We start from the raw sequence: 25,268 nt of genomic DNA on the forward strand, positions 1-25,268 counted from the left end.
CCTTCAAAAAAATAAAAGTATGGCATAATTCTATTTGTATCAATTTACATCACTGTCAATGACACTTTCTTTGAAGGCAAACCACAAATTCCTCTTGTGCCTAATCCTTATTGTGGCTAGCTTTACAACACACAACCCGGTCCAGTCGAGCATTGCTAGCCAGATGAAGCTAGCTGGCTGCTTATAACGTTAGCTTTGGGCAAGAGGGTTAAGTAGCTGGCTAGCTATTTATTTTCATGAACTGAAGTTCAGTTTCAATAAGTGAACAACAAGTGGCGACCTAGCTAATACTTACTCCACAAGGATTTCTAAATCATTGCTAAGAATAATGAAAATGACCAGTTTCTACATTGTTTTCAGGCTGGTTGTGTTGGTTCTAGCTAGGTACCAAGCTAATGTTAGCTACCCCAGAAGTTGCGGTCGAACAAATAATGCTTTACTACCAATGTGGTACTGTAAACGCGTCAATCGTGGCCGGTGTTTGCTTGTTTGCAGACATGTTTTGTACAGCTTTGACAGTACTACCGTATCTCTTTTTGACACGCAAATACCCAATGTTGTTCAATAGTATGTACAGTTGAAGTCTGAAGTTGACATAGTTGGAGTCATTAAAACTAGTTTTTCAACCACTCCACAATTTTCTTGTTTAACACACTATAGTAAAATCAAATTTTATTTGTCACACACATGTTTAGCAGATGTTAATGCGAGTGTAGAGAAATTGTGCTTCTAGTTCCGACAATGCAGTAATAACCAACGACTAACCTAACAATTCCACAACTACTACCTTATACACAAATGTAAAGGGATAAAGAATATGTACATAAAGATATGATTGAGTGATGGTACAGAACGGCATAGGCAAGATGCAGTAGATGGTATCGAGTACAGTATATACATATGAGATGAGAAATGTAGGGTATATAAACATTGTGGTTTTGGCAAGTCAGTTAGGCCATCTACTTTGCATCTCACAAGTCATTTTTCCAACAATTGTTTACAGATTATTTCACTGTGTCCCAATTCCAGTGGGTCAGACGTTTACATACAGTAAGTTGACTGTGCCTTTAAACAGCTTGGAAAATTCCAGAAAAATGTTGTATTGTCTTTAGAAGCTTCTGGCTAATTTACATCATTTGATGTAGGTGTACCTGTGGATATATTTCAAGGCCTACCTTCAAACTCAGTGCCTCTTTGCTTGACATGGGGAAATCAGCCAAGACCTCAGAAAAAAATGGTATACCTCCACAAGTCTGGTTCATCCTTGGGAGCAATTTCCAAATGCCTGAAGGCACAACGTTCATCTGTACAAACAATAGTACACAAGTATAAACACCATGGGACCACGCACCCGTCATATCGCTCAGGAAGGAGATGCGTTTTGTCTCCTAGAGATGAACATACTTTGGTGCGAAAACTGCACATCAATCCCAGAACAACAGTCAAGGACCTTGTGAAGATGGTGGAGTGAACCAGTGCAAAAGTATCTATATCCACAGTAAAACGAGTCCTGTATTGATAACCTGAAAGGCCGCTCAGCAAGGAAGAAGCCACTGCTCCAAAATCGCCATAAAAAAGCCAGACTATGGTTTACAACTGCACATGGGGAAAAAGATTGTACTGATGAAACAAAAATGGAACTGTTTGGCCATAATGACCATCATTATGTTTGGAGGAAAAAGGGGGAGGCTTGCATGCCAAAGAACACCATCCCAACCGTGAAGCACGGTAGTGGCAGCATCATGTTGTGGGGTGCTGTGCTGCAGGAGGGACCGGTGCACTTCACAAAATAGATGGCGTCATGAGGATGGAAAACTATGTAAATGTATTGAAGCAACAGCTCAAGACATCAGTCAGGAAGTTAAAGCTTTGTCGCAATGGGTCTTCCAAATGGACAATGACCCCAAGCATACTTCCAAAGTTGTGGCAAAAGGGCTTAAGGACAACAAAGTCCAAGTATTGGAGAGGCCATCACAAAGCCCTGACCTCAATCCCATCGAAAATCTGTGGGCAGAACTGAAAAAGCGTGTGCGAGCAAGGAGGCCTACAAACCCGACTCAGTTACACCAGCAGAGCAGGAGAATCACCCAACTCATTGTGGGAAGCTTGTGGAAGGCTACCTGACACGTTTGACCCAAGTTCAAAATTTACAGGCATTGCTACCAAATACTAATCGAATGTATGTAAACTTCTGACCCACAGGGAATGTGATGAAAGAAATAAAAGCTGAAATAAATCACACTACTATTATTCTGACATTTCACATTCTTAAAATAAAGTGGTGATCCTAACTGACCTAAGACAGGGAATTTCTACTAGGATTAAATGTCAGGAATTGTGAACCTGAGTTTATATGTATTTGGCTAAGGTGCATGTAAACTTCCGACTTCAACTGTATGTCGTGAAGCTAATAGCAGTGACTCTATTACTGTGTAACTCCGGTAGGGAAACCATATGAAAAAATAACACACTTGGTAGTGTGTACCGGTGCTCGACAAGTTGGCAAAAGCCAACATCACCCACGACAGAACGGTTGATTTGTCAAGGGCACTGAATTCCATTAATTTTGCTTTAATGGATTTCGCCTTTTGAGTTGTCTCGCTGAAATGTTCTTACTCTTTCAAATGACTGCTCGACTTGTTGACTGCTCGATCCACACAGCAGACATTGTGGGCTAGGTTAGGAATGCTGTGTTGCATGTGTAGCGCAAATTTTTACATGGTGTCATTACGTCATGAACCTACGTTATATAGGTATGCAGCGTTGACGTCCGTTTTTAACATTGGCGTTAAACCTAGACGTTGGGCTGATACCGACGTTGTCATTTTTAGCTAATATCGGCTGATAGCGATATCTTGCATCCCTAGTTGGAATTGTTTTTCCCAACAGAGCAGTCAGATTTTTTCCCCCAGATATTGGATTATGTCGTTTTTGCAGAAATCTTTACAGGTTACTTTGAATTAAGCCTCATGTGTTTGCATTACAAGCACTTGCTGACTTAGTTCCAGGCCCTTTTTCTTAATAGCATCTTAATGTAATAGTGCTGCTCTAGGATCAGTTTTGCCTTTAAAGTCCTAATGAATGAGTTAGAGGGGAGGACCTGATACTAGATCAATACTCCTACTCTGTTTTATGAATATGGGCCCTGGACAGGAAAGGCAGCTGAAATTAAAACTGCTGTCTCTGTGGGACCTGAAGGCCAGAGGTCTCCAGAGGAGCCCTTGATCAGCCAATAACAAACAGTTCTAAACAGAGCCAGCTCAAAATAAACTCTGCGGGATGTGTTTGTTCAGCGGAGGTTTGGTTTGGGCCCGTTTCATTGGCTGCTCCCTCGATGCATGTTAAAATCCTTTGAATTGGTGGACTTGACACAGTGGACTTGAGAGATTCCTCTGTGAATTATGTAATCTAAGAACAGACCTCACACTTGACTTGTGGGAGGGCCATGGACGTCTGCTTTGCTTGAGAGAGGCGGGGTTGGGCTTGCTCCTCAAACTGAGGTTGCGTTCCAAATGGCACGCTATCCTCTATATAGCGTGCTACTTTTTACCAGAGGGCTCTGGTCAAAAATAATGCACTATAGGGAATAGGGTGCCATATGGGATACACTGACAAAATCTGAATGTAAAGACCCGACTCTGGTTCAAATGGTTGAAATGACCTCTGAGCCACGAAACCTGGAGAGTGCAGGGCAACTTCCTTCCTTTTACGCACGCACGCACGCACGCACGCACGCACACACACACAAGTATGTGACACTCCTTCAAATTAGTGGATTCGGCTATTCCAGCCACACCTGTTGCTGACCTGGTGTGTGTATAGGAACGAGCACACAGCCATGCAATCTCCATAGACAAACATTGGCAGAATGGTTTCACTGCGGCGCTCGGTGACTTTCAACATGACACCGTGATATGCCATCTTTCCTACAAGTCAGTTTGTCAAATTTCTGCCATGGTAGAGCTGCCCTGGTCAACTGTAAGTGCTGTTATTGTGAATTGGAAATGTCTAGGGCCAACAATGGCTCAGCCGCGTAGTGGTAGGCCACACAAGCTCACAGAACAGGACCGCCGAGTGCTGAAGCGCGTAAAAATCGGCTGTCCTCGGTTATAACACTCACTACCAAGTTCCAAACTGCCTATGGAAGCAACGTCGGCACAAGAACGGTTCATCAGCAGCTTCATGAAATGGGTTTCCGTGGCTGAGCAGCTGCACACAAGTCTAAAATCACCATGCGTAATGCCAAGCCTCGGCAGGAGTGGTGTAAAGCTCACCGCCATTGGATGGACTCGGTGGCAACACGTTCTCTGGAGTGATGAATCACACTTCACCATCTGACAGTTCGACGGACGAATCATCTGGGTTTGGCGGATGCCAGGAAAATGCTACCTAACCCAATGTATAATGCCAACTGTAAAGTTTGCTGGAGGATAAATAATGGTGTGGGGCTGTTTTTCATTGTTTGGCTAGGCGCCTTAGTTCCCAGTGAAGGGAGATGTTAATGCGACAGCATACAATGTGGAGGCTCCCTATTAATGCCCATGATTTTCGAATGAGATGTTTGACAAGCAGCTGTCCACATACTTTTGGTCGTTTGTTTGAGGGGATGGTAAAACTAAGTGAACTTTTAAATGACTAAAACCAGATATAAAGTATGTAGAAACCATAATGGACCTAATACGTTTAATAATATAATCTTTGGGAACTATCACCAAAATATACGCAAGACACTCGGGTTGAGTTGAATTTAGAAAACCAATGAATTTAACAATTTAATTTAAGCAAAATAACACATTATCCATGGAAAATGCATAGAATTGCAGGAAGCTAGCTTCAAAACGGCAACATTTTCTCTCGAATGCATGGCAAAAGTGCCAAGATGGGGAGCCTCAAATTATCTAAAATGTAGCTGTGCTGATGGCCGACCTCACTCATTGCCATGCCACACCCACCATCTAAGCCCCTTTTTGATCCAGATAAAACCCTGGGTAATATTTAGAAGGCAGAGGAGAGATCAGGAGACAAAGACACTGCTGGGGGTGGTGGTTTTTCGGCCTCTTTCCCTGTCCCCTGTGGACACTAATCCTAGCGCTTTTGGGCTGACGATAGAGGCCTAGGGCCACATTCAAGGCCTTTATATCGGGGATTTGCTGTACCCCAAACTCTGTGCATTGTTGTAATAGAGGGGCCGGGCTGAAGCGACATGCCCATCGTGTATTGTCTACAGTTCTCCCGTTTCTAACCCAGTCCTTTAGATCAGCAGTAACAACCTACCACGATGCACAAACATGGGATTCTAGGTTGGTTGGGCTTGTTTTTCCAAAGGTGACGCTTGTAATATTAGCATAGTTATCACACTAACTGTAAACAAGCTGTGAACATTTTTTTGTTTTTACCTGCATCACACTGTACGGCACAGTTGCTGCCATCATTCTGGGGAAACCAGCACTATTCTGTGGGCATGCATTTCACACTATGTAGAGCAGTCTAAGACGGCCATTTGTGGAAGTCAAATACCATGATGGACCTGGATAAGGCAAGTTAATGTGAGGGGATTACAGAAATTGGATCAGCAGGTAGCACGTTATCTGTTCTGGAGTGCGATGGGTGGGTGGGGGGTTGGGTCGGAAGGGGCACTGACGGACAGTCCTTGACACGAATGATCCAGACAGACCACAGCTGGACTACTAGAAGTGGACTATGGACATGGGAGGCTATAGACTTCGATAAGGTGGTGGACTGCCAAACAAGCCCTCCTGTATATCACTATTCCACATTAGATTGCCATTGCACTAGGATGAGTGCCTAATCATACTTTGTCTAAAGAGTAATGTGTTCACCTAAACAATAATGACTGAAGTTCTAGAGTTATGCATTGACTGACAGATGATAACGTCATCTGAAGCAACTATATACTTTTGCTACCAAACTTGGATGTGGCTACAATATATCTGGTTTCAACTATGTATAATGTATTCAATTTGTTAATTTTCTCTACAGGGGGATTGCTGATTCCAAAATGGAGGTGAAGACGTCACTTCTAGACAACATGATAGGAGTGGGGGACATGGTCCTGCTAGAACCTCTCAACGAAGACTCCTTCATCGAGAACCTGAGGAAACGCTTCGACCACAATGAGATCTACGTAAGTTCTCCCTCATCAAGTTATAAAATTGTTCTAACACACATTATATATACTGTATAATTGACCCGGTTTTGTACATACAGTGCCTTGCGAAAGTATTCGGCCCCCTTGAACTTTGCGACCTTTTGCCACATTTCAGGCTTCAAACATAAAGATATAAAACTGTATTTTTTTGTGAAGAATCAACAACAAGTGGGACACAATCATGAAGTGGAACGACATTTATTGGATATTTCAAACTTTTTTAACAAATCAAAAACTGAAAAATTGGGCGTGCAAAATTATTCAGCCCCCTTAAGTTAATACTTTGTAGCGCCACCTTTTGCTGCGATTACAGCTGTAAGTCGCTTGGGGTATGTCTATCAGTTTTGCACATCGAGAGACTGACATTTTTTCCCCATTCCTCCTTGCAAAACAGCTCGAGCTCAGTGAGGTTGGATGGAGAGCATTTGAACAGCAGTTTTCAGTTCTTTCCACAGATTCTCGATTGGATTCAGGTCTGGACTTTGACTTGGCCATTCTAACACCTGGATATGTTTATTTTTGAACCATTCCATTGTAGATTTTGCTTTATGTTTTGGATCATTGTCTTGTTGGAAGACAAATCTCGTCCCAGTCTCAGGTCTTTTGCAGACTCCATCAGGTTTTCTTCCAGAATGGTCCTGTATTTGGCTCCATCCATCTTCCCATCAATTTTAACCATCTTCCCTGTCCCTGCTGAAGAAAAGCAGGCCCAAACCATGATGCTGCCCCCACCATGTTTGACAGTGGGGAGGGTGTGTTGCTTTTACGCCACACATAAAGTTTTGCATTGTTGCCAAAAAGTTCAATTTTGGTTTCATCTGACCAGAGCACCTTCTTCCACGTTTAGTGTGTCTCCCAGGTGGCTTGTGGCAAACTTTAACCGACACTTTTCATGGATATCTTTTAAGAAATGGCTTTCTTCTTGCCACTCTTCCATAAAGGCAAGATTTGTGCAATATACGACTGATTGTTGTCCTATGGACAGAGTCTCCCACCTCAGCTGTAGATCTCTGCAGTTCATCCAGAGTGATCATGGGCCTCTTGGCTGCATCTCTGATCAGTCTTCTCCTTGTATGAGCTGAAAGTTTAGAGGGACGGCCAGGTCTTGGTAGATTTGCAGTGGTCTGATACTCCTTCCATTTCAATATTATCGCTTGCACAGTGCTCCTTGGGATGTTTAAAGCTTGGGAAATCTTTTTGTATCCAAATCCGGCTTTAAACTTCTTCACAACAGTATCTCGGACCTGCCTGGTGTGTTCCTTGTTCTTCATGATGCTCTCTGCGCTTTTGATGGACCTCTGAGACTATCACAGTGCAAGTGCATTTATACGGAGACTTGATTACACACAGGTGGATTGTATTTATCATCATTAGTAAATTAGGTCAACATTGGATCATTCAGAGATCCTCACTGAACTTCTGGAGAGAGTTTGCTGCACTGAAAGTAAAGGGGCTGAATAATTTTGCACGCCCAATTTTTCAGTTTTTGATTTGTTAAAAAAGTTTGAAATATCCAATAAATGTCGTTCCACTTCATGATTGTGTCCCACTTGTTGTTGATTCTTCACAAAAAAATACAGTTTTATATCTTTATGTTTGAAGCCTGAAATGTGGCAAAAGGTCGCAAAGTTCAAGGGGGCCGAATACTTTCGCAAGGCACTGTACATGCGTACGTATAGTACATACTGTACCAGCCAAAAGTCATTCAAGGTTTTATTTTCTTTTGACTATTTCTATTGTAGAATAATGTAGAATAATAGTGAAGACATCAAAACTATGAACTAAAATATGGAATCATGTAGTAACCAAAAAATGTTAAACAAATCAAAAATGTATTTTAGAATCTTCAAAGTAGCCACCCTTTGTCTTAATGACAGCTTTGCACACCCTTGGCTTTCTCTCAACCAGCTTCACCTGGAATGCTTTTCCAACAATCCTGAAGGAGTTCCCACATGTGCTGAGCACTTGTTGGCTGCTTTTACCTTCACTCTGCGGTCCATCTCATCCCAAACCATCTCAGTTGGGTTGAGGTTGGCTGATTGTGGAGGTCAGGTCATCTGATGCAGCACTCCATCACTCTCCTTCTTGGTCAAATAGCCCTTACAATTTAATTTATTTGTCACATGTGCCGAATACAACAGGTTTCACCTTACAGTGAAATGCTTACTTACAAGCTCTTAACCAACAATACAGTTTAAAGATGTTTCTTTTTTTTAAAGATGAACAAATAATTAAAAAGCAGCAGTAAATAGCGGGGTGTACCGGTACAGTCAATGTGCGGGGGCACCAGTGTTGAGGTAGTATGTGTAGGTAGAGTTATTAAAGTGACTATACATAGATAATAACAGAGAGTAGTAGCAGCAGCGTGTGTGAGGGGGGGACAGAAATGAAAAGTCTGGGTAGCCATTTGATTAGCTGCTCAGGAGTCTTGTGGCTTGGGGGTGTACACAGCCTGGAAGTGTGTTGGGTCATTGTCCTGTTGAAAAACAAATGATAGTCCCACTAAGCTCAAACCAGTTGGGATGGTTTATCGCTGCAGAATGCCATGGTAGCCATGCTGCTTAAGTGTGTCTTGTATTCTAAATAAATCACTGACAGTGTCACCAGCAAAGCACCACCACACATCAGACCAAAGAACATATTTCCACCGGTCTAATGTCCATTGTTTGCGTTTCTTGGCCCAAGCAAGTCTCTTCTTCTTATTGGTGTCCTGTGGTAGGAGTTTTCTTTTGCAGCAATTCGACCATGAAGGCCGGATTCCCACAGTCCCCTCTGAACAGTTGATTTTTGAGATGTCTTACTTGAACTCTGAAGCATTTATTTGGGCTGCAATTTCTGAGGCTGGTAATTCTAATGAACTTATCCTCTGCAGCAGAGGTAACTGTGAGTCTTCCTTTCCTGTGGCGGTCCTCATGAGAGCCAGTTTCATCATAGTGCTTGATGGTTTTTGCGACTGCACTTGAAGAAAGTTTCAAAGTTCTTAATGTTCCTGATTGACTGACTGGATTGTCATTTCTCTTTGCTTATTTGAGCTGTTCTTGCCATAATATGGACTTAATCTTTTTCCAAATAGGGCTCTCTTCTGTACAACACCCCTACCTTGTCACAACCCAACTGGTTTGCTCAAACACATTAAGGAAAGAAATTCCATAAAAGTTAATTCCAAATTAACTTTTAACAAGGCACACCTGTTAATTGAAATGCATTCTAGGTGACTGCCTCATGAAGCTGGTTGAGAGCATGCCAAGAGTGTGCAAAGCTGTCATCGAGGCAAAGGGTGGGTCTACTTTGTTCATGACACAAGTAAACACTTGTTTAGACAGATTATTTCACTATGTCCCAATTCCAGGGGGTCAGAAGTTTACATTACATACACTAAGTTAACTGGGGGTGGCAGCACGGGGGTGGCAGCATCATGTTGTGGGGGTGCTTTACTGCAGGAGGGACTGGTGCACTTCACAAAATAGTAGGGAAATTATATAGATATTTTGAAGCAACATCTCAAGACATCAATCAGGAAGTTAAAGCTTGGTTGCAAATAGGTTTTTCAAATGGGCAATGGCCCCAAGCATACTTCCAAATTTGTGGCAAAATGGCTTAAGGACAACAAAGTCAAGGTATTGGAGTGGCCATCACAAGCCTTGACCTCAATCCTATAGAAAATATTTGGGCAGAACTCAAAAAGCGTGTGTGAGCAAGGAGGCCTACTAACCTGACTGAGTTACACCAGAACTGTCAGGAGGAATGGGCCAAAATTCACCCAGCTTATTGTGGGAAGCTTGTGGAAGGCTACGTTTGACCCAAGTTAAACCATTTAAAGGCAATGCTACCAAATACTAATTGGGTGTATGTAAACTTCTGACCCACTGGCAATGTGATGAAAGAAATAAAAGCTGAAATAAATCACACTACTATTATTCTGACATTTCACATTCTTAAAATAAAGTGGTGATCCTAACTGACCTAAGACAGAGAATCTTTACTAGGATTAAATGTCAGGAATTGTGAAACTGAGTTTACATGCACCTTTGCCAAATACATTTAATCTCTCTGTGTGTGTGTGTGTGTGTGTGTGTGTGTGTTAAATGTACGTGATGCTTGAATGTATGCAAATATTCAAATGTATTTGACTGAGAGGCTGCTGGGACAAAACCCAGTTAGTCTCAATGCTGTGGTTCAGCTTTATCTTTGTTCCCTCAATTTCGCTAAAAGAGTGTATGCTTACATTTAGCCTAGACAAACAGACAAGCCGTCTACTTCTGCAGATACATAATTCATTGTTCCTAAACTCACTGCTAGCTATGTGCTTAAACCTATTAATTTTAGTCCTTAAACAGTGGCACAGATACAGAAACCTCACCACAGAACCCTGAGTTTACCAATCAATAAATCACATCACTGAAGAATGTAGATGTCTCAAATGAGGCAGAACATCCAAAGCTCCAGGGAGGACTCTGGAGAGCTGGCTCTGTGGCTGCTTCACTTGACGGGGAGTGAATGATTGGAGCAGACCTGGGTTCAAATACTATTTGAAATGTTTCAAATACTTTGAGCTTTTGCTCCTGCCTGCCTGGAGTGCCAGATGGTCAGGGTTTGCAGTTTTTAGGACTATTATATTGGTCTTGTAAGATCAATCAAGACATGTTGATGATTTCAAATAATGATTTCAAATTGTATAATTGAACCCGTGTCTGGAATAGAGAGGCTGGATGAGGGCTCAGGGCTCTGGTCCCAGGAACACTGCATCTATGTGGGTCAGCGTATCCAGACGTCAGCCTCTATGATTATTGCTCTGGTTCTCTCCACTACTGACTAGGACAGAGCCAAGCCAGAGCCCAGAGAATGTCGTCACCATACTGAGCTGTGATTGGCAGGCTCCCTCGGCTTCATGATATTCTAGTTGAGTTCATACAGCTTCCTGTGGGATATGTGTTTGACATCATAGCTTTACTCAAATTTCTCTGTCACAAGCTGTAAATTCAGAATGTGTTGTATTGACTCTCAACAAACGAGATGTCAAACTGCACTGAACAAAAATCTTAACGCAACATGCAATGATTTTTCTGAGTTACAGTTCAAACACTGAACAAAACTCTAAAAGCAACATGTCAAGTGTTGGTCCCATGTTTCACGAGTCAAAATAATATATCCCATAAATGCTCCATATGCACAAAAAGCTTAATTCGCGAAGTTATTTTCAGCAATGCAACATCTGAGTACGGAGTGCAAACATACAGAGTGGTCAGTCAGTAACATAGAGGTGGGCCTAAAGCATATGGTTGGTCTTAGTCTGTAATAATAACATTTGGGTGGGGCCTTCCTCCTCAACTAGTGGCCTAGCCAGGAGTGGTTTAACCTGCCTGACTGGCTGGCCGGCTGCAGCCTACATTTAGCTACTAATCCCTAGCTGGCCCGTCAGGTCAGTGTCCCTTCTTATTATGCTGTCAAATTTCTTTCTTGCTTGGTCTTTTCATCCCTTACCAGTTGTCATGCCAACCCCTAGTGTCACATGACACCCTGCCCACAACATCCCCTCCTTGGATTTGTGTTCCTGGGATTTAGATGGAAGTATCTTATTACTGCAGGAAATATCACATTTTTAACCATTTCAAGCCTGATTTTGCCCATGATCCCTTCTGATGTCATCCATCTGTTTTGATGAGCCAAGCCAAACAGACACATTTTTTTATGTAAATTTAGGCATGACATTTCCTCTGACTACACACATTCCCTTGAAAAGGTCTTGCCTTGTTATATATTAATCTAATTAGACTGTTAGACTGTCTGGATTATGATGCTTAGCTTGGACCGGGAAAGTATTTATTTTATTTTACTCTTTGAACTTGTGATTACCAAGTTCTGCAAGGAGACTTTGTAATTGTTTCTGTAATTAACTCATCACTGCCTAACTTTCATCCTGAACTTGAAAGAGCTAGCTTTGAAATTGCCCCTTTGTTTTGTATGGGAGGCGGGAGATCACCACTGCACACTCTTGTATGGGACAAACAGTCATATTCATTATCATCTGATTACTAGTATTGTTGGTCATACTTTGACTCTGGCTTTCAGTTAATAAGATCAATGGCCAGAGATCTTCCTGTTGAGACTAAAAAGGCCTTTGGCTGCCTCCTTAGCATTGCCTTAATGGCTCTGTACACATCTGATGGCCATCTAACAGCGACCCTAGTGTTTTTATTTTGCACACTCCATTTGTCTTTTTCTGTCCTCGCCTCGGCTTCTCCACGAAGTTGATTATGCCTCCCATGTACTTTTTGGCTGTAGGATGTGGTCTTGACATGGAGAAGCTCTGGCTCTTCTGATTGTGTTATTTAACTTCCATTATAACAGAGAAGGGAAGAGGACCAGGAGTTGTTTAGAACCAACTGAAATTGCAGTGTGGTCAATGTAATGTTTTCAGTTTGACTGATGATTACGTGCTGCTCTTTCAGAAAGTACTAACTTTCGTCACCCACACACTGCAGTAAGACATGGCGCTCAAAAAATGTCAAATATGAAGTAGTTATGTATCATTCTTAACATTCTCTGAACATTCAAAGTGCATAAGTTCATGTTTTTCTGAATGGGAATTGAAAGGAAATAAGATTTACTGTACATAGAGAATGCTCTAATGCTGTATTTAGACCAGGGAAGTAAAAACCTTCATGCCAGTCGGCAAGGACAACAAAGCAAGAAAGACTGTAACGACCAAAGCAATCCAGCACGATGGTATGTTGCTATGGTGATTTCACTTAACAAACGGTGCAAATCCAACATCCGGTAGAAAACAATGCAATGGCAAAAGTTTAAATATTTGAACTCTGGCGGCAAGTTCTGTCTACCGTGGCGACTGACGGCATTCACCGCCAGCCTCGACGGCATTTACCGGTGTGCTCTCTTTGAAAGCGATGACATCCGGTATGCCATCTACCTCAAACCATGTAAACACAGCACAAGAGATTGCGCCGGCTATGCTAATGTTGCCAAGCTTACCAATTTTTCCTTCCGACTAAATCTTAGTTCCAATTCCTTGAATTCAGTGTCTGATATCAGCCATCACTATTGGTGAAGAAGTCTCAGAACGACTGCCCCCTCTCCTTGAAGCCACGGAAGTTCAAGACCGACCACAGTACTACAGGCATTGTTAGCAGAAAACAGGATCCCCCCATTATACTGAATGGAAAAATTGCCATCTTCGTGGAAATAAAACGTAATCACAGTACCAATCATTTCTTCTAATAGCCTTGTTATTGTTTTTTTGTTTTTTTAGCAAATCATTTTTCTTAACTCTGCATTGTTGGGAATGGGCTCGTAAGTAAGTGTTTCACGGTCAAGTCTACACCTGTTGTATTCTGTTCATGTGACCAATAATTTGATTTGACAAATGTCCTTGAACTGATTTTTATTTTAAAATCACACAAAAAGTTATAAGGATAATTAAGTTGCTAATGGCATCCTGCAGTACCCTGGTCGGCCTTCAACTTGAGATACTCAATGAGGGGGCAGCGCTTACCTAGCCTGCAAAGTCACTTCCTGGAATAGTTAAAACTGCTATGTTATGTCTCCATGAGACACCATCTTAACCGACTTCATATGGTTTCAATGCGCTGTTGAGTCTACACATAGGAATGAATAGTGTCGTGACCGATTGCTTTGTCCATTCATATATACAGTCATTTCCCCCACCACCCTCTGACCCTACATTCCTCCATCTACCAGACACCTCTGTGGCAACTTAACCTTTGTTGCCCATCCACTGCTCAAAGCGTTGTTCTCCTACCACCGCATCCCAGGATTCCACACATATTTCCTTAGCTTTTATGTCTCTTGTCTCTGTGCTTCCTCCACTCTGGTTTCAGCATGCCTAATTAAACGCAACATGATGGAATTCCCAGCTGGGAAGAGCTGAGGGAGGCAGAAATGAAACTCCTTTCACCTCAGTGCTTCCCTGAGAGCAGATCTGGGCATGTTATCACTTTCAGACACCACAGCAGTATGCCCTACCTGAGATTCAAACTCTCTGAACACTACTCTATCTCCTACACCACTTGAGGCATCTAGCTAAACACCCTGAGAGCAATCAACTCTTGTTCTTTCTCACTCTTACACTTTACGGTCACTTCACCTTCTGAAGTTCCTCTCGTCTTTCCCTCTCGTCTCTCTCTCTCGTCTCTCCCTCTTGTGCTTCTCTCTCTCGTCTTTCCCTCACGTGTCTCTCTCTCGTGTCTCTCTCTCTCTCTCTCTCGTCTCAACCCCTAGAAACACAGGGGTTGTGGTGATCTCTATTGTCACAAATGTGTTAACACTACTACTTACTGCATATCCCTGATGTCTTGTTTTCTCTCTCTGCAGACATACATCGGCAGTGTGGTGATCTCCATGAACCCCTACAGGTCTCTGCCTATCTTCACACCAGAGAAGGTGGAGGAATATCGCAACAGGAACTTCTACGAGCTCAGCCCACACATGTGAGTCCCTGGCCTAGGTCCTTCTTCCACCCGGTCTTTGTTAAGAGCCGTCTACCTCCACCCCACTGCTGGCATGTTGTTGTGTAGGTTGCATCTTTTTGTCAAAGATGAGGCCACAAGCAACAAAGGCCCCCTGTTTTATAAAGACTTGATGTTTCAGGCAAAATGTCAAACACACAAGTGAACAGCATTGTTTGGTGCACACCATCAGAAATATTTGAGCCCAACAGAAACAATCCACATGTCGGACAGTAGGTTGGTGGAGAGGTTTTGGTTTTGCCTCTGAGTTCAGTTTACTGTTCCCTTTGTGATTTCTATGGACCAGTATGGTTGAACAACTACAGTTCAACCAAATGAACCAGTAATGAGATGGAGGACATGCTGTGCTGCAGACCTACACACTAGCCCTTGTTTTGGCATACAGGCAGTTGGTTAGTGGGGGGCTGCGCCTCAGACCCCGTGTTGTGCCACACTCCAGCGGGTGGCTGTCTGTCCCTCCACAGCGGTGCCAGAACCAGCCCATAGGCCCTGCTACTCAGCCACAGTAAAACAAAGGACCGCATTTGTCAATTAGCTTGCCTGCCTGCTGTCTCCCTGGGCTGCAGCAGACACTCTATGGCTGTCTAAGGGAGAGGGGGGCGAGAGAGAGGCCCTTTAGCTGTCCCAGAAATGACCGGCTTCTCACAGACAAACAAAGGAAAGGGTATTTTATTTACACAAGCACTTACACTCCAAAGAGCCTGCTACTCTTCCAGAACCCCCTTTTTCTCTTCTTTCTCTCCAAATGCGGTAACTCTGTGACCGCAGATGTGTCCAGCTGTTTGCTTTTGGTAAGCTCTTTACTGGATGTTTTCCACTCTGTCTCCAGACCCTATAGTTGTTCTGTTCACGGTCTTTCTCTTGCCTGCAGTTTCTCTTCCACCAGCGTCATCAGTCTTGTTTAAAAGAAGTGCTCCAGTTAGCAAATACAGTATTCCGACCACTTAACCTTTCCCATATTTTGTTACGTTTAGTCTTATGCTAAAATTGATTCAATCGTTTTTTTCCATCAATCTACGCACAATACCCCATAATGACAAAGCAACAACAGGTTTCTAGACATTTTTGCAGATGTATTACAAATACAGGCACACCTGTATTTGCCAAGTTTCTCCCACTTGTTCTATGCAGATCCTCTCAAGCTTTGTCAGGTTGGATGGGGAGCTTCGAGGCACAGCTAGTCTCAGGTCTCTCCAGTGATGTTCGATCGGGTTCAAGTCCTGAGCGCTCTAGCAGGGCCACTCAAGGACATTCAGAGACTTGTCCTGAAGCCACTCCTGCATTGTCTTGGCTGTGTGCTTAGGGTCGTTGTCCTGTTGGAAGGTGAACCTTCACCCCAGTCTGAGGTCCTGAGTGCTCTGGACCAGGTTTCTATCAAGGACCTCTGCTCTGCTCATCTTTCCCTCGATCCTGACTAGTCTCGCAGTCCCTGCCGCTGAAAAACATACCCACAGCATGATGATGCTGCCACCACCATGCTTCGCCCTGGGGATGCTGCCAGGTTTCCTCCAGATGTGACGCTTGGCATTCAGGCCAAAGAATTTAATCTTGGTTTCACCAGACCAGAGACTCTTGCTTCTCATGGTCTGAGTCCTGTAGGTGCCTTTTGGTAAACTCCAAGTAGGCTGTCATGTGCCTTTTACTGAGGAGTGGCTTCCATCTGGCCACTCTACCATAAAGCCCTGATTGGGTTCTTGGTCTCCACCCTGACCAAGGCCCATCCCCTCATTGCTCAGTTTGGCTGGGCGGCCAGCTCTAGGAAGAGTCTTGGTGGTTCCAAATGTCTTCGATTTAACAATGATGGAGGCCACTGTGTTCTTGCTCAATGCTGCAAAACATTTTTGGTACCCTTCCCTAGATCTGTGCCTCGATACAATCCTGTCTCTGAGCTCCACTGACCTCATGGCTTGGTTTTTGCTCTGACATAGACAACCTTTCAAACGTTTGGGGTCACTTTGAAATGTCCTTGTTCTTTAAAGAAAAGCACATTTACTTTTTTAAATTTTTTTATTTAACCTTTATTTATCTAGGCAAGTCGGTTAACCTTTTCCACTCAAGGAACCCCTTGACAATATTCCGCAGATTTTATTTTATTTTTTTAGAAATATATAACTTTCACACATTAACAAGTCCAATACAGCAAATGAAAGATGAACATCTTGTTTATCTACCTATTGTGTCTGATTTCAAAAATGCTTTACAGCGAAAGCACAACATACATGTTAGGTCATAGCCAAGTCAAAAAAACAGACATTTTTCCAGCCAAAGAAAGGAGTCACAAAAAGCAGAAATATAGATAAAATTAATCACTAACCTTTGATCTTCATCAGATGACACTCATAGGACATCATGTTACACAATACATGTATGCTTTGTTTCGATAATGTGCATATTTATATCAAAAAATCTCAGTTTACATTGGCACGTTATGTGCAGTAATGTTTTGATTCCAAAACATTTGGTGATTTTACAGAAATACTCATTATAAACATTGATAAAAGATACAACTGTTATTCACAGAATTAAAGATATACTTCTCCTTAATGCAACCGCTGTGATTAATCCCTTTATTGGGGCGGTTTCTCTGAATGGGCCAGAAGTGGCTGTCTGTCATGGGCCAAACCAAACGCTTCATACATTGATCTTAATCCTCCTGTCCCTGTCAGACCATCTGGACCGGTCATTCCGTCTTTATTTTGTTGACTAACCACCTGCTCTGTGTAACATGAGACCACCGAGTCCAGACCACTGCCACACGTCAAACCTGTCGGTCACTCCATTTCACAACGACTGAAAACGGAAGAAATGCCATAGTCAGGGTTGAAAATAGCTGGAAAAGTCAGTCACTATATACATCTGTTTTTCAGATTCTGTATGACACTTGCCACCCACCCTGAATGATTTTTAAGGTATTGATAATACACAAGTTAGCTTCGGTGACGTCACTTGCTCTGAGACCTTGAAGTAGTGGTTCCCCTTGCTCTCATACTGGATGAGGAATGGCACATAATATTCCCCTTGCTCTCGGCTTTTGTGGAGCGATGGGTAACGATGCTTCGTGGGTGACTGTTGATGTGTGCAGAGGGTCCCTGGTTCGCGCCCGGGTATGGGCGAGGGGATGGTCTAAAGTTATACTGTTACATATGCTAGCTAATACAAATTAGCTAGCAACAGCAAGCTAGCTTGCTAAACATATAATGCTTTTCGACCTGTCCCCAAATTAATATAGTTTGTTCAGAGTCCGTTTTGATATTTCAACCTGCGTGTCTTGATCGTAGAGTAATTTTGCTCAGGAGTGGCTTCCATCTGGTCACTGTCCGGTAAAGCCCAGATTGGTGAAGTGCTGTAGAGATAGTTGTCCTTCTGGCAGGTTATCCCATTTTAGGCAAGGAACTCTGTACTTCTGTCAGATTAGTCATTGGGTTCATGGTCACCTCCCTGACCAAAGTCCTTCTTGTCCGATTGCTCCTTTTGGTTGGCTGGCCAGCTCTAGAACACTCTAGAAATTGTTTTATACCCTTCCCCAGATATATATCTCGGAGAGCTACGGACAGTTCCTTCGACTTCATGATTGTTTCTGCTCTGATATGCACTGTCAACTGTGTGAACATTATATAGACCGGTGTTTCTTTTTAAATCATATCCAAACAATTGAATTGGCCCCAGGTGGACTCCCAAGTTGTAGTGATGTCTCAAGGTTGATTTAAGGAAATTGGATGCACCTGCGCTTAATTTGGAGTGTCATGGCAAAGGGGTGTGACTAATGTAAATTTGATTTCTGTATTTAATTTTCAATACATTTGCAAGAATGTCTAAACATGTTTTCACCTTGTCATTATGGGGTATTGCGTGTAAATGTGTGAGGGGGGAGGGGAATCTATTTAATACATTTTGAATTCAAATTGTATCACAGGGTTTCCTAAACTCGGCACTTGGGACCCGAGTTTGAGAAACGCTGCCGTAACACAACAAAATGTGGAACAAATCAAGGGGTATGAATACTTTGTAAAGGCACTTTATGTAATAGAAACATACTCTAGACCAGGGGTATTCAACTGTCCTACGAGGTCCGGAGCCTGGTGGTTTTCTGTTCTACCTGATGATGAATTGCATCCACCTGGTGTCCCAGGTCTAAATCAGTCCCTGATTACAGGGTAACAATGAAAAAAATGCAGTGGAACTGGTTTCGAGGTCCAAAGTTAAGTTTGAGGGCTCTAGATGGACTATTGCTGTTGATACTGGATGGCACATAATATTTAGTGCTGGACTGGGCCTGCATTCTTAAGCCACCTCCGAGTAGGAGTGTTGATCTTGGATCAGTGTTGCCTTTGGATCACAATAACATATGAACAGGGGAACCTGATCCTAGATCAGCACTCCTACTCTGAGATGCCTTATGAGTGCGGGCTCAGGAGTACCTAGGCCAGTATTTGGGATGGTGTTGATTTTAATCTTCAGCCATTTCCCTCGATTACCATTATCAGATCTACAAGTCACAAAAGACAACAGTGGGCTATGACTAACTGGGGAGTTGAATCAGCTCGACAGGAAAGGCAGTATGTATTACTACAACTTGTGGACAATGTGGTAGAGTTATTGGCTGGTTAGATTCAAGGGGAATGAGCCGCTCCTCTAGAAAGCACTTTATTTTACTACACCAACCTGTTCTTTCAAAAGTCGACCATGCAGTAAAACAACAAGATTAAATGAAAGAAACATTTACTTGGCTTAACAAGATCCCCACACATGAAGCTCTGCTCAGCCAAGTGGTCCTTTACACCGTGACCCAAAAGGATACTGGGTATTTACATTGAAATTAAATAACACATGCACACACCATTTTCATGCAAACCTGAAAGGATCAAGAATGAAAGAAAAAGAGTATCTAAGTGTTCCAATGGTTTGCACTAGGCACATAATCCTGATGTAGGCCTGTAGTTGTGATTTATATGAATGATAAGAAGCCATTAGTTAATTCATCAATGCATGGTTTGATCCTACTGTCTAAATGATTACAATGATTCTGATTTAAGGGCTGGACAAAATATCATGTCATTGTATTTTACGTTTTTGGAATAATGCAAGTTCTACATTTGGCTTTGTAGTGTGTAACCCTAGGGTGGCACCACATACATTCTAAGTGATTTCAATGGGTCGCTCTCTGTTTTGATTTGTTTTATACTGTTTAAATAAACTTCAACCAAAAAAAACATTCTGCATTTTTATCCATTTCTGCATTTCCTACACTCATTTGAGATCATTTCCACACTGCCACATGGGCTGCACGATATGGGCTAAAACAAATCGAGGGTTTATTTTGAACCAAATTTTGCAATTTGACTTGTGATTTTAAATTAAAACACGTGAGTGAACGATTGGAATCATGGAAAAATAATGATTTATTCTAATTCGATAGCAGTAATAGTGGGCACAAACACAATAGTGTTTGACATGACAATGAATGAAAATGCCAAGGAGGGGTTATTGTGACAGGGAAGGAACTAAAGTATTGGTCAGTGTTTCCTAGGGGACCCTATAGTCTTTGGTTACATTAAATGTTTTCTCTTAGCTGCTTCATGCTTCACCTATTCCTCTTTTGATTTAGAAGATAGTGTTATACAAACAAGTCATCTGGGACCCACGAGCTAAGCCCAAGGGACTACTAGGGGGGAACTTGAACATTCGTAGTGTCATTCCAAAAAGTGATCAAATTCAACATCTACTCAGACTCCAACCTTGACTTTCTCTGCCTCTCAGAGACATGGCTCCATAAACACTCTCCATGTGCTGCTTTGATTGTGCCTGGCTACAATGTTTTCAGGAGAGACAGGATTGAAGGAAGAGGGGGTGTGATGATTTACATTAAAGAACATATCCGATGTAAACAAATTGAGTGGTCATGTGATAATGAACTAGAATGTATCGGCCTGAACGTTACACTGTCTCCCCAAATGTCTTTTACCCTCATTGGAATGTATAGGCCACCTTCCACCAAAAGTGTGTTTTTTGATCAGTTTAATACCATGCTTAGGGAATGTGATTTTGGGAAAGAGGTCATCTTAATGGGAGATTTTAACATTAATTATGAAGACAAGTGTTGTAGGAAAACTCTCAAACGGATCACTAATACCTTTGACCTTACACAGCTAGTTAAAGGGCCAACCAGGGTGACTTGTTGCTCTAAAACACAGATTGATTTGGTGTTCAGTAATAAACCAGAGAGAGTGACTAAATCATTCAATATGGTTACTGGGCTGTCTGATCATAATCTGACACTTATAGCCAGAAAGCTGTCTAAGAGCAGGTTTAACCTCTCTACTGTTAGAAAGCCGGATCAACTCAGAATACCTAAGAGTGAATTAAACTATTTTGAAAAAGCAATTAAGGGAATAACTGGAATGATCTCTTGTCCTATACAGACGTGGAAGCTGATAGTCAGGTTTTTCTATCCACAATCCAGACTACAATAAATGGCTTCCTAAAGCAAATCAAATCCAAACCTGGCCAAAAGAGCACTCTTCCTTGGCTAAATGGAGAAATCTGGAAATTGATGAAAGAACGAGATTATGCTCTAAAAATAGCCCTAAAATCTAAATTAGAGCATGACAGACGTAGGTTTACCATGTTGAGAAATAAGGTGATGAAAGAAATCAGACAGGCCAAGGCAAACTTTTTTATTAACATATTTGGTGAAGCAAAGGGAAATTCTAAATTGATATGGGAGAATCTAAAGAAGTTAACAGGGAAAGACCATAGTAACACTGCAAAAAGACTAGAAATCATGGTGAATAACAATCTAACGCAGGATGCAGTCGAAATAGCAATAGCCTTCAATTCCTACTTTATTGACTCTGTCAGGGCACTGACACAGAACCCCTCCACTTGTTTCTTGGGCTCAGTGCTAGTGAATGACACTCAACCTGTCTTCATCATAAGGGAGGTTTCTGAGTCAAAGGTGAACAAGGTGATTAGCTCACTAAAGAACTCTAAAGCCAAAGATGTGTTTGGGATGGACTCTACCTTTCTTAAAAACTACGAAGAGTCACTCATTGGCCCCATTACTAAGGTCACCAACACATCTATTGGTCTCGGTGTGTTTCCAAGGGTATGGAAGTCGGCCATAATAACGGCCATCTTTAAATCAGGCGACCCTGCTGACGTGAGTAACTACAGGCCCATTGGTATACTACCTGTTGTGTCAAAGGTTGTTGAAAAGTGTGTAGCAGAACAACTGATTGCCCACCTCAACAACAGCCCCTTCACATTACACTCCATGCAGTTTGGCTTCAGAGCGAAACACTCCACAGAAACGGCCAACTGCTTTCTTCTGGAAAATGTGAAGTCCAAGATGGACAAAGGGGGTGCTGTTGGGGCTGTGTTTCTGGACCTAAGGAAGGCTTTTGATACTGTTAACCATGAGATTCTCATCACAAAATTGTCCAAGTTCAACTTTTCCCCTGATGCCTTGAGATGGATGAAATCATACCTTGAAGGCAGAACTCAGTGTGTCAGAGTGAGCAATGAGCTGTCGCCCACTCGTAGCTATGATGTGGGCGTGCCCCAAGGGTCAATACTGGGGCCCCTCCTGTTCAGCCTGTACATTAATGATCTGCCTTCTGTCTGTACTGGGTTTGAAGTTCAAATGTATGCAGATGATACAGTGATATATGTGCATGCAAAGAGCAAACAACAAGCTGCACAAGAACTCACTACTGTAATGGTCCAGGTTACAAAGTGGCTCAGTGACTCTTGTTTGCATCTCAATGTGAAAAAAAACTGTTTGCATGTTCTTCACAAAGAGGGCAACAGATGCTACTGAGCCAGATGTCTGTGTCAGGGGAGAAGCTCCAGGTGGTATCCGATTTTAAGTACCTTGGCATCATACTTGATTCCAACCTCTCTTTTTAAAAAGCATGTGAAAAAGGTAATTCAAATAACCAAATTCAACCTAGCTAATTTCCGATTTATACGAAATTGTTTGACTACAGAGGTAGCAAAACTGTACTTCAAATCTATGATACTCCCCCACTTAACATACTGCTTGAGCTTGCTGTACAACATTTAAAACCTATTCAGTCTGTCTACAAACAGGCTCTCAAAGTGCTTGATAGGAAGCCCAATAGCCATCATCATTGTCACATTCTTAGAAAGCATGAGCTCTTGAGTTGGGAAAATCTTGTGTAATACACAGACGCATGTCTTGTATTCAAGATCCTTAATGGCCTGGCTCCCCCTCCACTCAATATTTTTGTTAAACAGAAAACCCAGACATATGGCAGCAGATCCACAAGGTCTGCCATGAGAGGTGACTGTATAGTTTCCCTAAGGAAAAGCACCTTTAGTAAATCTGCATTCTCTGTGAGAGCTTCCCATGTCTGGAATACACTGCCATCAGACACACACAACTGCACCACATATCACACTTTCACAAAATGCTTGAAGACATGGCTAAAGGTCAATCAGATTTGTGAACATGGTCCCTAGCTGTGTGTTGCCGCTTTCCATGTTGTCTGTTGTCTGTAGCTTGTGAGGTGTGGAAACACTTTGTTGCTTTTATGAATTTTGTCTTGCTGCTTTTTGTTTTATGTTGCTCTGTCTGTATGCTACGTCTTGCTTGTCCTATGTTACTATGTCTTGCTTGTTCTATGCTGCTATTGTCTATATTGTAATTGTTTTTAATAACCTGCCCAGGGACTGCGGTTGAAAATTAGACGGCTGGCTAAAACCGGCACTTTTACTGAAACGTTGATTAATGTGCACTGTCCCTGTAAAAATAAAAAATAAACTCAAACTCAAACATGTAGATTTACGCCTACACCATCACTGGTATCAGGCTGGATAGCTACGTTTGCGCTGATTCAGTACATTTATTAGCTAGCCAGATGTAAGAAACACAATCTAATAGTGTAATTATAGAAAGCTTGTGAATTTATATTTACAAGCAAAGTGGAAACCGCATCGTACTCATCAACATTGTTGCATGTGCTGCATTGACCATGCAGGCTGAACGCAAGTGTCTCGTGGTCGAGCAACAACATGCACTCAATGAGTGATAATAAAAATCACATTTAAGAAACCACATTTAAGAAACCAAACATTCAAATACTGTCAAGACTACAGGCCTCCTCAAGCTTCACGGACAGGAGCCGTCACCAGCTGTGTGGCCTGAGGTTCAACAGGCTGTGAGGTGCTGATGACCAGGGTGGGCCATCCTAGTGGGAGGTGGTAGGCCATCACTGGTGTAGACACACCTTTTTTTAGTTTGATGACCAGTCCAAGGAGTGTGAAAGTGGATGAAGTTACAGGCAGTTTAGTCTCCTTCACTGCACACAGTGTCTTGGGATTCAGAGGTGGTTCGATGATGCGGATTCTGTTATGGAGTTTAGAAAGTCATTTTTGTTCATGCCTGTTTTGAATGGAATGCTGTTGAGAAAACGGTAATCTGTTCTAGCTCAGTTTGGCTCTGAAGTAAGCGTTTTCCAACCATGGTGGGTGGGTTATTATTCCATCTTAGTTTTAATATAATACACAAGATTAGGCAGTAAGGCTTGACTGCTTCACCAGTCATTACGGAACGCCCTTAAGTTATGTACTGAGGCTTCTGTCCATTATTAGAGCCTGGCTCGCTGCATGTTTGCTGCTGTGGTTTCTAGAGAAAAGCCAAGCCCATCACTGTCATTTTATTATTGCCGGGCTAGCTACCTGCTCTGCTTTGAGGAAAAACTGTCTGTGCATATCAGTCAGAAGTTTGCTGGACAAATTTAGCACTGTTACACGGTTAAATTAGATACGGAATGCTAAGCATTATCATAAGGTGTACCAGTACCTATGAGGGAGTGGAGCATTACCTATGAGGGAGTGAGCATTACCTATGAGGGAGTGAGCATTACCTATGAGGGAGTGAGCATTACCTATGAGGGAGTGAGCATTACCTATGAGGGAGTGAGCATTACCTATGAGGGAGTGAGCATTACCTATGAGGGAGTGAGCATTACCTATGAGGGAGTGAGCATTACCTATGAGGGAGTGAGCATTACCGATGAGGCTCTAGCTCATCGGTAACTCTAGCGCGCTCTCTCTCTCTCTCTAGCTCGCTCTCTAGCTCGCTCTCTCTCTAGCTCGCTCTCGCTCTCTCTCTAGCTCTCTCTTTAGCTCGCTCTCGCTCTCTCTAGCTCGCTCTCTCTCTAGCTCGCTCTCGCTCTCTCACTAGCTCGCTCTCGCTCTCTCTCTAGCTCGCTCTCTCTAGCTCGCTCTCGCTCTCTCTAGCTCTCTCTAGCTCGCTCTCGCTCTCTAGCTCGCTCTCGCTCTCTCTAGCTCTCTCTAGCTCGCTCTCGCTCTCTAGCTCGCTCTCGCTCTCTAGCTCGCTCTCGCTCTCTAGCTCGCTCTCGCTCTCTAGCTCGCTCTCGCTCTCTAGCTCGCTCTCGCTCTCTCTAGCTCGCTCTCTCTCTAGCTCGCTCTCTAGCTTGCTCTCTCTCTAGCTCGCTCTCTAGCTCGCTCTCGCTCTCTCCCTGGCTCGCTCTCGCTCTCTCTCTAGCTCGCTCTCTCACTAGCTCGCTCTCGCTCTCTCACTAGCTCGCTCTCGCTCTCTCACTAGC

The 25,268-nt window shown here is 42.8% G+C and overlaps 1 protein-coding gene across 6 annotated transcripts in view; it reads left to right on the plus strand.

Moving 5' to 3' along the window:
* Positions 1–25,268, plus strand: part of LOC110501792 (unconventional myosin-Ib) — a 166,007-nt gene that overhangs the window by 18,724 nt on the left and 122,015 nt on the right. For all 6 annotated transcript variants that reach the window (XM_021579619.3, XM_090216046.1, XM_090216047.1 and 3 more), the window contains exons 2-3: positions 6,001–6,145; positions 14,519–14,634. In XM_021579619.3, coding sequence (XP_021435294.2) covers positions 6,020–6,145; positions 14,519–14,634 — 242 coding nt within the window. In that variant the 5' untranslated portion in view covers positions 6,001–6,019. The remainder of the gene's footprint in view (positions 1–6,000; positions 6,146–14,518; positions 14,635–25,268) is intronic.

Source organism: Oncorhynchus mykiss, chromosome 22, assembly GCF_057628025.1.
Source record: "Oncorhynchus mykiss isolate SJ-2025 chromosome 22, ASM5762802v1, whole genome shotgun sequence".
In the NCBI taxonomy this organism is placed as follows: Eukaryota; Metazoa; Chordata; class Actinopteri; order Salmoniformes; family Salmonidae; genus Oncorhynchus; species Oncorhynchus mykiss.